A 12,643-nucleotide genomic window follows, 5' to 3' on the forward strand; every position below is an offset into this window, starting at 1 on the left:
TGCAGTGCCACATTGTCCTCGTCTGTCCAAGAGCAAATATATAAAAATGATAAGAATGTAAGAATTATCATATATCTTGTTTGGGACCGCATTTATACACAGCGACACCTATGCTGTGCAGTGCGATGTCAACCAGACGGACGATAACCACAAGATTTAACCACAAGACCACCATGCCACCAGTTTGATTCATACAATACTCGTTTAGTACCATGAAAGAAATTTGTATGTCCTACCTGAAAGAGCGATGCCCATGAGAAGTGGAGGAGAAAGATGAGGAAGTGTAGAACACTACAGCCCTCATTCATGTGGTTGGTGACCTGTCCCATACTGATGTGGTCATTCTCCAACAGCCAGCTGGGCAACCGCAGACACTTGTTATAGATCAATGCCTGCAAGTATTGTAAGTCATTGAAATTGGAACATGAACAGATACCAAACATGCAAATGAAGAGCTAATTTGCATACTGATTTGGTTATTCTCCAACAGCCAGCTGGGCAGCCGCAGACACTTTTTGTAGATTTGCCTGCGAGTAATGTAATTCATTCAAATTGGAACATGAGCAGATACCAAACATGCAACTGAGGTTTTGCATTACCAAGAAAGACATTGCTGCAATGCCAAAAAAATCAAAGTGGCCTCAATTCGATCGTTCACGGTTCCCAATAGGCATGTGCAGCGACAAAAATTGCGGGTTATATGTCAAAGGTGGAGGCCCCTATCTTGTAAACAGTAATCGTCTCGGCTATTGTCTTGATTTGCATAACAATGTCCAGACGTGCTTAGTTTATGTCTCATCAGCTTTCACCTTTGACACATATCCACAATACCCATCGTTATACATGCATAATTTGAACCACTAACTTATAACACTAGAAAGGCCGACATTTGCTTGAGAGCAAATACAGCATATTTCAGCCATCTCCCTCATCCAACAATAGGCCTTGAGGTCGTTGACCCCTTTGGCCATTGGAAAATGACCCAAGAAATTCCCCAAATATATCATTTTAAAGTGTTCCATGCCAAAAATTATACATTGGTTATTTGGATAAATATCTAGAGCACCCCTTTACCAAATTTCGGGTCATTTGGTTGTAAAACGAGGGAACAGGAGCCAAAAATGTCCAATTTTTGTCAAAATATGGCCATAAAATCACAATATTAAGCATTATGTTGTACTGTATGGAATAACTGTTATTGAATCTATGTGCACATAATTGAAGGCCACTTTTGTACCAAATTTTAGGTCATTCGGTTGTAAAGCGAGGTACAGGAGGCAAAAATGTGCTTTTTTTTGTCAAAAATGGCCAAAAATCGCAAAATTAAGCATTTTGTTGTACCGTATGCCTAAACTGTTATTAAATCTGTGTGAACATATGATCAGGGCACCTATGTACCAAATTTCATGTCATTCGGCTGTAATACCAGGATACAGTAGCCCAATATATATATATATAAAAATTGACAAAAACCTCAATAAAATCATTTTAAAGGCAGATATGAAAAAAATGAAAAAAACTGGTGTATTGGCTTATTCTACCTTTGTGCCAAATTTCAAGTCAATCGGTTTAAAAACGACGGAGTCGATTCGATTTGAAGATTTCACAGGAGAAAGAAACATTACGAATACAATATATTTCACCATACCTATGGTATGGCTGAAATATAAAAAAGCCCCCTCCGTGCGAGAATAGACTCTTCCAGCACACATTCTGTAAAATTGCAAAATAGACCTGTCCAAAAATACATCCACTGAAAGACTTCACCAGTCCAATGATGAATTTTTAAAAAAATGAACCCCTCCGTGTAAGAATGGACTCTTCCAGATAACACCGGGCTCAGTGATTGGCTGCCACCCCCCCTCTTTATGATATAGATTCAGGCTAAGTGATTGGTTACCTATTTAATTAGATTAAATAGACATATATGCCAGTAGGTGCAATCTGCAGCTGGGGGTCAACGACCTTAAGGTCATTGACCCCTCTGGCAATTGGAAAATGACAAAAAATCCCCAAATATATCATTTTGACGTAGTCTATGACAAAAATTATACATGTGTCATTTGAACAAATATCTAGTGCACTCTTTTACCAAAATTTAGGTTATTTGGTTTTAAAAACAGAGCACAAGAGCCAAAAGTGTACTTTTTGGTCATAAAATGGCCAAATAATCGTAAAATTAAGCATTTTGTTGTACTGTATGCCTCAAATGTTATTGAATCCATGTGCGCATATGTCTAGGGCACTCCTATACTAAATTTCAAGTCATCCGGTTCTAAAACCAAGGTACAGGAGCCAAAAGTGTCCTTTTTTGGTAAAAAAAAAATGACCAAAAAATCGCAAAAATAAGCATTTCCTTATACTGTACACCAAAACTGATATTAAATCTATATGGGGGACTTATTAAGGCACATCTGTGCCAAATTTCAGCTCATTCGGTTATAATACCAGGGTACAGGGGGCCCAAATATACAGTTTTGGTCTTAAGATGACCAAAAAACCTTAATAAAATCATTTAAGAGACAGATATGGAAAAAATGAAAAAAAGTCCAAGGATATTGGCCCACTCTACTCTTGTGCCAAATTTCAAGTCATTCGATTGAGGAACAACGGAGATACCGTGTTCTGAAGATTTGACAGGAGAAAGAAAGAAGAAACATTACGAATACAATATATTTCACCATACCTATGGTATGGCTGAATTATAAATATGCCAAATATTAAGAAAAAAAAATCCGTTTAAAATCAGTTATGGGTACCCCGCTTTAGGTCCAGTGATAGAAAAAAACAATAGCAAACCTTCATGCCACATTTCAGCATCTTGCCGACCTTGAAGCTGAGGGCCATGGACGTGGCCTGTGCCCCTGTCCTCAGCACAGACACCACCAGTAGCAGCACCAATAGGACAAAACCGTTCTGTAGAAACTCCCACGGATTCATCATGTACCTCTCCTGGAAAAAGGGCGAAGGAAGATTGTAAAACTTCATTAAAAACAATGACAACAAGAGTTCGTAGACCTCAGGCCTGCATGAAATGTATTGGGTGTCTGTAAACCTATTGTGTATTTTTTTCTTTCTTTTTGTCCGTGGTTGGAAAAGTGAGCATTTTACCGTGTTGGTTGTGCACCATGCAAAAGTCTGAAATTCCATTTTCGGAATGTGTAAGTTTGGGCATGGATGAACATTACTTATTTTGGATTTCTTAAGCATGTAACCAACCACAGTACCTTGAAGTTGTTGAGACGACTTTTCCTACCTTTTTTTGTCTCAGATGGCCCTTCTGTCACATATAATATATTCAGTACTGATATCTTCCTATTTCAATGTACTCACCTAATGCAGCTGCTAAATCTCCGTAGTGTGTCAATGATATTCATTAAAGATTTATTTCTGGAGTGCTATAACACTTGACACTGGAGGGTTATTTGCATAATTTGACCAATTAAGTTTTTACAGTAGTTCCATATAGACAACATGAATAGTGGTAGCCCCCATCCAGCAGCAACAGTTAGTCCCCAGGGTGGTATGATATTTTTATTCAATCCATCCAACTAAAACCTAAATTTCTTGAAGTACCTAAGCCAAATTTAACAGCAAAGTTTACTATTCAAAATGTCCTTGTCATTCCCATTCATAGATGGCAAGCTGCTGGCAACTTTAAAAAGTTCAGAAAGCTGTTGTAGTCAGAGTAAACACCCAGCAAACAACCCCCAAAATCAATGAGCAGTTGCTTAGAGGGGGACACCAATTTCATCATATTTTTGCAGTGACAAAATGCAACAAACGATACCAAATTTAAAACAAAACAAAGCTTCTACCACTTGACCCTGTATGTACTGTAGATTAAGCAGGCCCAAAAATCAAGCGAACATGACTAGCCCCAAACTACAAATTACCTTCATACAATTATACGGAAATGGCATCCCAAAAGAAACAACAAGAAACACAGGAAGATAATATACATACCTTTCTCTTACACTCAAGCTCTATACATTCCCCTCCACTTTAGAAAGTTGTATCTTCTTCTGATTGCCAAACAGGGTAAAGGAACTTGTACCAGAACTTTAAACTCAGTACTACACATCTCTCAAAACACCACAAAGACTAAGATTTACTAAGAAGCAAACTCAAATTGTACCTAACAGCATCAGATACAAACTGAACTGAACTAGTACATCATCTGACTGGAAACACTGTTGATACAAAGTAACCTGATACATTGAAGGTGGCAGAAGCCAGTGCAAAAACAGATGATGGTTCTGCAGTAAACTTAAAGACCTATCAATCAACCCAAACCCAACGTCACCTGTTTTTACAACCAAGCAGATATTGGGGGGATGCCCCAACCATACAAAAACAGGGTCAACCTACAGTATCAAGTTCAAGCACTGGGAGGCCCAAAATCAAACCTGAACATCAGAACACAAGCAACAACCTATGTACTAAATAGCAGCACGATTGCACGTTGTGTTCCGGAGATACAGCGCACGCGCCGTGCCCGCACAAAAGGTAACCTGGAATGTCAAGTTCAAGCACCAAGGGCGCCAAAATCAAAATTGAGAATTATTCAGCCACCGCCAACACATGTGCCAAATATCATCGCGCCCGCACCATCCGTTCAGAAGATATAACTCCGGAAATACCCCTCCCGGACACAAAATTCGACCTGCCGTGTCAAGTTCAAACGCGACAAGGCCCAAAGTCAATCCTAGGCAACAGGCAACAGCTCCCCACCCATGCACTAAAAATCGTCGCAATGGCGCGTATCGTTCCGGACACACAGCGCCAAAAGTGCCCAAAAAGCACAAAAAATGCCACCTTCAATGTCAAGATCAAGCACCTGGAGTGCCAAAATCAAACCTGAGTGTCAAGCTACCACCCCCAACCCACGTACCAAAAATCGTTGTGCTCGCACAATCCGTTCTCGAGATACAGCGCCCTAAATCCCCAGCTTCCAAAAATTCCCACGCCCGTGAAAACCATACCTGCATACATGCAGGTAATGAAGTTAATTGCATATCCATATCCCATGGGGCAAAATACAGTAATTTACTAGATAGTTAACTTCCACCCATCATTTATATGCTTTTTTGCGTTTCGTCGCCCTCTGGCGACGAAACGCAATGTAATGGGTTTTACCTTCAGTCAGTGGATGCTTCGATGCATGGATGCATGGTACTTCGTTCAACATTTGGTTCAACACGGTGTCACACAGCATGAAGACCTCTCCATGTTTGTTGTTTCAACCATTGCCTTATATGGCAAGACCTGCAACATTTCATGTTTAGGCTTTGCCTTATATGGCAAGGGAGCAAGAAAAGCGAGGGAGCGTGATTTTCAGGATACACATGAAACCGCATGCAACTGCTACAACTGTTCTTTTTCTGATGGAAAAAGCTGAAGACACATTAGACTTTCATAGGTAGATTTCTGATATATTTCATAATGTAATTTAATCTTAGACTATTATTTCTATTCAATGATATTAAGGAATTTTAAGCTTATATATTTCATTTGGCGCTATTTTAATTGGTTATTCGCGTTTGGTGACCACTACAGAAGGCGACAGATTCACTCCAGTTTTAGTCCACCATTTTGGAACGAACGCTGTGAGGTAGGACATATATTTAATCTTATATGCCTTATAGTTGCGTATAGGTAACACTAGTCCATCTGTATGTGTCTTCAGGTAAATGTAGATCGAGAATTATGTACCCTGGACGTCGGTGGTATTACAAAAATAACTCGTTCGTGCAAGGAGGTTAAACCTCCTTGGTCCTTGGTTCGAGTTACCGTACAAATCAGTCGGTGTGAGTGCATATAAACTCTGGCATCTAGAAAATGCTCTCAGTCTGGGTATATAAGTGGCGAAACGGAGTAAACTTGCGTCATAAATCATTTTAGCCTGTTGTTTACACAGTCTCTCGCTGACCAGCGGAATGACCTCTGTGTTTTGTAAACAAATTACTGGGGGAGGGGGGCGTATTGTTGTTTCTTCATGCAATTAAGTTCTCCCAGATCCCTTCTGAATCATTCCTTTCTTCCTTTAGTTTAGTAAAGTAGCTATCCATTCAGACAGGTTGGAACTTCTTTTCCCCATGTGTACAGTAATTTATCAAACCACTACTGAACTGCTGAAAGCATTTATTTATTTTAAGGAATTGTAAGTGATACTGCTATGCTGGTTATACATAATATATATGTGTATATGTTATAGTAGTAGTAGTAGTAGTAGTAGTAGTAGTAGTAGTAGTTGTAGTTGTAGTAGTTAATCCAATATGCGGGGTTCCCTGATGCAGGGGTTGGCAGCAGTCGGCCAGTCCTCACACAGCGCCTCCATGCGGCTCTGTCCAGCGGGTCCAGTCAGTGAGGCTGCACTCTTTAATGTCCCAATATAGTAGAGGAATTTATACAAATTGTGTTGACATATTGTATGTGAACTTAAGTTCTCATTTTTTATTTATTTTTAGCCTCAGGGCTGTAGATCAAGAATCTGAGTGCTGGATGTAGCTAGTATTACTTTTTAGAAAGATATTAATCATAACATACGGTGGATTTAAAAAAAATGGCACTGCCTGCCAAGAAGTACCGGGGGTAGGTATGCTTTGAGATAGATTGCAAAACATTTGTGTTACAGTTGGGATCAGGGTTTGTGACGCAAGTTTGACTCCGTTTCATTTCACCAGATTAGGCTGTTTAGAAGTCAGCAACACACATTAATCAGCATGATAGTGTATCATTGTGGAAATTTGCACCTCTAATCAAGTAGCTTCCCCCTCTGTATTTTTAACCTTGCTCCAATCAATTCAGGCCAATTTTGAAATATTGAATATATTCAGTTGGCATCAGATGTCTAACATTTTCTTTCTTTTTCTTTCAGTAGTGACTGCTGCAGTCCTCAGCTGCCACAGAATTGAAGCAAAGCCTACTGAAAATCAAACTTTACAGTCAATTAGAAGAACCATTCACACTAATAAACATTTTACTCAAACTTCTACTACTGCTTTCACTTCTACATTGTACACACACTAAACCAAATTAAACCTTGCCAAATATTGGTCATATAATTTGCAAAAACTTACACTGTTTAGCAAACACTGCACTTACAAATATCTTCTGCCATTGAGCGGACAGTGAACTTGCACTAATTATTACTAGACCATCTTCTGCCACAAAGCACTTTAACCAATCTCTGCCACTAAGCAGACTGGCACTTGTACTCATTACCAGACTATCCTGCCACAGAACAGACTGTGAACTTGAACTAATTACGAGACAATCCTCTGCCACCGAGCAGACTGTGCATTTGTACTAGCTTCTGCCACTGAGCAGACTGTGCACTTGTACTCATTACCAGACTATCCTGCCACTGAATAGACTGTGAACTTGAACTAATTACGAGACAATCCTCTGCCACTGAGCAGACTGTGCATTTGTACTAGCTTCTGCCACTGAGCAGACTGTGCACTTGTACTCATTACCAGACTTTCCTGCCACTGAACAGACTGTGAACTTGAACTAATTACGAGACAATCTTCTGCCACCGAGCAGACTGTGCATTTGTACTAGCTTCTGCCACTGAGCAGACTGTGCACTTGTACTCATTACCAGACTTTCCTGCTACTGAACAGACTGTGAACTTGAACTAATTACGAGACAATCCTCTGCCACCGAGCAGACTGTGCATTTGTACTAGCTTCTGCCACTGAGCAGACTGTGCACTTGTACTCATTACCAGACTATCCTGCCACTGAACAGACTGCATTTGTACTTTATGACTATCCCTGACATTCAGCACACTCTGAACTTGCACTCATTTTTTTACCAGACTATCCTACCACTGAGCAGACTGTAAACATGTATTACCCTCTGCCATCAAGCACACTGTGAACTTATACACTCTGCCATCAACTACATTTGTACATTATTACACAAACCTCTGTCACTGTTATCCAAAATGTCAGTAATTTTGTCAGGAAACTACCACCAAGGTGACACTATTTTCAATGAGACTAGTAGAGGTAGACAATGCACTTCAAATTCTTTCATTGCCATTGCGTTTCACAATACTTACAAGCATGTAGCTTCCTGGATCGATACAGATCTTGATATCATTCTGTTTCAAGGTGATGAACTTTACAACCACATAAAGCCATTCTTTACCAGCTTATACTAACTACTTGTCAGTTGATAACCTCCCAGAATATTGGTATCTACTCAATAATTCTGTACACACATCAATTGCAGAATCGTACACAGGAGATATATTCAGCACAGAAGCAAATTATCCATACTACACATTAAAGAAAGCCCTAGAAGAAGCATTTACTGCATCTGATACATGTTTGTTTATAACAGCATCTGGCTTAGAAGGTTCAACTGTAGCTTTACTCCACACTGACAACAAATATTTTGTCTATGATTCACATGCCAGAAACCACAATACAGGATTGCCTGATATTCATGGTACTTCTACCTTGAGTATGCACACGTCAAACAGTGGTCTATGTTTATTTTTGCAACAACTTCATACAAATTCAATGTTAACTTGCAATTTTGAGGTTGTACCCCTTAAAACAGAAAATGTCTTGTATTTGCATGACTCTGTTCACAACAATTCAGACCAAGTAAGGCCCTCATCCAAGTACCCACATCTACAATCTTCCACTTACCTACCTGAAATAGAATCTACCAAAGTCGTCCTGCCCAATCAACATAAAACATGTTTATCTGCATCAGAAATCTCAACACAAGTTGTACACAGCACTGAGAAGACCATGTCAAAAAAACAACAACATTTTATAAATGACATAGATGAAGAACACTACACTTCAGCTACATGTAGGTCCAAAACAAACGCAGACCAACAAGTGGATGAACTGTCAAAGCAAAGAGCAAGATACAAATGTAGAATAACAAAAGAACCAGATGACCAAAGAGATAAAAGGCTTGCAAGGCGAAGAGAATTGTATAAAGCTAAGAAAGAAGCTAAAACACCTGAGCAAAAGGCTGAAGCAAGGGCAAAAGTTATGGAGAAAAAGGCCAAAGCAACAAATGACAACAGAGATGAAACCCTTGCAAAGCGAAGAGCATTGTATAAAGCTAAGAAATCAACTGAAACACCTGAGCAAAAGGCTGAAAGACTAGCAAGGCAAAGAGAATTGTATAAAGCTAATAAATCAACTAAAACACCTGAGCAAAAGGCTGAAAGACTTGCAAGGCAAAGAGAATTGAAAAAAGCTAAGAAATCAACTGAAACACCTGAGCAAAAGGCTGAAAGACTAGCAAGGCAAAGAGAATTGAAAAAAGCTAAGAAATCAACTGAAACACCTGAGCAAAAGGCTGAAAGACTAGCAAGGCAAAGAGAATTGTATAAAGCTAATAAATCAACTGAAACACCTGAGCAAAAGGCTGAAAGACTTGCAAGGCAAAGAGAATTGTATAAAGCTAAGAAATCAACTGAAACACATGAGGAAAAGGAGCAAAGGTGCAAAAAACAAAGAACAAAGCTTCAAGCTAAAAGAGAACAAGAAAGTCCACAGGAAAAAACACAACGAATGAGAAATCAATGTGACAAGCAAAGACAAATCAAGGCTACAAAATATGTTAAAGAACATAGCATAGATTACATGGACAATGACAGTGAACAATTCAAATCTGAGTTTCCTGCATTCCATTGCTATATAAAGCAGCAACCAAAATACTACTGTATCATATGTAGAAAATTCTTATTTCATGACCAAGTCCAAAACTGTACCAACACTACCATAGACAAAATAGTCATCCGCAATGAAAATGACAACTCCAGTCAATACCATCTGTGTTCAAGGTGTTCAATCTCTCTTGAAAAAGAGAAACCAATACCAAATGCTTGGACTAATGATATGGACCCAGGTGAAACCCCAGCATGCTTGAAAGAGCTCACTAGAATGGAAACAAGACTTGTAAGTTTGAAATAAACATTTATCAAATTAATTGTATTACCAGGCGGACAATTTGGTGAGCAAGGTCAAGCCATAAGTTTCCCTACCAACATTGAAACTACTTGCCAACTGTTACCACGCAACCAAGACACAGCTGGACTAGTAATTGTATACCCTTCTCACACAAATGAAACTGTAACACAAAGAACAGACTCACAACACATTGTACGGTTTTCCCAAATGCATAAGGCCCTTACATGGCTAATAAAACATAACCATCTGTACTCAAATGTAAATATATCTACCTTTGGAGACTGGATAGAAAATTCAGCTGAGTTCAATCCAATGGTCACAGACAATGATGAAACAGACTTATCAAGTGCACCTTCTACTGTCCAAGAAGTCTCTGCTTTTCCTTGTGACTACATCAACCCAAATATTCAGTTACAATCTCTGTTACAGAGTGCAACAGACAACATACCAGTGATATCACTACCCCGTGAAACATCTGCACCACAAAGTATTTTTAAGGAGACTAATCTCGAGGAACACTGTTTCCCACAACTATATCCATATGGTACAAATGGCTTCAAACAGACGCGTAATGTATCAATGACAGACTTACAGTACTTCCAGTCAAGATTGCTCAATATCAATAATTGCTGGAGGAAAAATATCCCATGGGTCTTTTTTGCCTTGAACTCATATGAAATCAGAAAACTGTACAATCAAATATCCATTGTATGTAGAATGCAGAAGCAGAGAGATGTGACCTCACAATCCTTACCACAGCAACTAACAGCAGGTGATCTGCATCATCAAATTGATGAAGATGTTGAAAGCACATCATACACTTTTATGAAGAACATAAGAGGAACAGCAGCTTATTTCAAGGATCAACTGCTAAACTTGCTAGCAAAAATAAACACTATTGGACCGCCAACTTGGTTTGTCACTGTGTCTGCTAATGACCTAAACTGGCCAGAACTGTTCATGACCCTCAATCCTGATCTGACCTATGAAGAAGCGAAAGCATTACCACGACACGAGAAATGGAACCTGATGAGATCAGACCCTGTCATGTGTGCTATTCACTTCAACCGCCGCACTGATGCACTGCTACGCTTTGTACTGAAGAGTTCAAAACATCCTATTGGTATCATCACAGACCACTGGGTGAGAATAGAGTTTCAAATGAGGGGCTCGCCCCATTTATACTGTATGTTCTGGGTTGCCAATGCTCCCAACCTTGACACAACAGAAGGAAGACAAAGTGCACCTGCATTCATAGACAAGTATGTTTCGACACAACTGCCAGATGACAAGAACTCTCTCTTGTATGAACTAGTCTCCAAATATCAGACTCATCATCACACCAGCACATGTAAGAAAACACGAGTAAACTGCCGATTTTACTTTCCTCGAGAAGTTTCAGACACTACAAGACTCAGACTAGACGTTGATCCAAACAGAAGTGCACAGTTTTATGTCACAAAACGAACACAAGAAGATATCTGGATAAATGCATACAACCCTACATTGCTCATGCATATGCAATCCAACATGGACATACAAATGGTTGGTTCCAAGTATGGTGCTGCCTACTATGCATGTATGTACATCTCAAAAGCTGAGCCTGACAATCTCCAAACAGCAATTTCTGCCAGTCTGTCCAACCTTCCACGTAACAGTACAAAAAGAACACGATTGGCCCAAATTGGCAACACAGTACTCAGTCATCGACTGGTCAGTGCACAAGAAGTTGGATATAGACTTGCAAACCTACCACTCATAAGATCCTCAAGATTAACTGTCTCAATAAACACCAGGCCACCTGAGAGTAGAATGCGCCTGCTCAAACCCAGAGATGAACTTGCTCAACTTGATGACACATCAACAGACATTTTCATAAAGGGCACTGCACAGTATTATGCAATGAGACCACATGGTGATCCATGGGACAAAATGTCGTTATACACATTTGCAGCATCATACTCAGTGACCTCAACTAAACCATCAAGTGCTTCTGAAAATGTCAAGTTGCAGCAATGTGACAAATGGATTAAAAAACGCCACAAATATGCATGTGTCAGAGGCACAAGACTGACCTCTGGAAATGGAGATGACTATTTCTATAGCCTGTTATACCTATACTGCCCATGGAGAAATGAAAATGACATAGTTAGTGACTACGCTTCTGCTCAAGATGCTTTCATTGCAAAAAAAAATCTATTTGACTACAGCCTTGCACAACATGTGCACTTCACAACAGAAATAGAACAAGCCATCATGCAAGTGCGCCTGCTGTCAAATGATCTTTCATCTATTGCTGATACCCTTGCACCCAATGTGACTCATCAGCAGCTACAAATCAACCATGAATTTGACACTGAAGGGCTTTACCTTGATCCACAATGGACATCACAAAATGCACATCAAGCAGCAGCTGCTACTGCTGCTCAAAGTACCACCAACAATGTCGACAGCACATCTGAAAATCTTACTATGCTACATGATGATTCACTGGCATGGAATAATCTCACTCGTAACACAATGACTGATAATGCATTCTACCAAGCACTTAGTAATATGTCACATGACCAACAACAGATATTTGATACAGTCAAACAGCATTTTGTGGCACTGCAAAAACATGAAGTCAACCCAGCCAACCCCAAACCAGAATCTTTGCGACTCTATGTAACAGGAGGAGCAGGCTA

At 39.6% G+C, this 12,643-nt stretch overlaps 1 protein-coding gene across 2 annotated transcripts in view; it reads right to left on the reverse strand.

Annotated features, from left to right (window-relative positions):
* Window positions 1–12,643, reverse strand: part of LOC118405282 (ATP-binding cassette sub-family C member 9-like) — a 54,710-nt gene that overhangs the window by 26,027 nt on the left and 16,040 nt on the right. For both annotated transcript variants that reach the window (XR_004829871.1, XM_035804702.1), the window contains exons 9-10: window positions 2,800–2,952; window positions 237–392 (exon numbers count right to left, since the gene is read on the reverse strand). Coding sequence is in view for 1 of the 2 variants with exons in the window: in XM_035804702.1 (XP_035660595.1) it covers window positions 237–392; window positions 2,800–2,952 (309 nt within the window). In the remaining variant the exon portion in view is untranslated. The remainder of the gene's footprint in view (window positions 1–236; window positions 393–2,799; window positions 2,953–12,643) is intronic.

This window comes from Branchiostoma floridae, chromosome 18 (genome assembly GCF_000003815.2).
Source record: "Branchiostoma floridae strain S238N-H82 chromosome 18, Bfl_VNyyK, whole genome shotgun sequence".
Lineage (NCBI taxonomy): Eukaryota > Metazoa > Chordata > Leptocardii > Amphioxiformes > Branchiostomatidae > Branchiostoma > Branchiostoma floridae.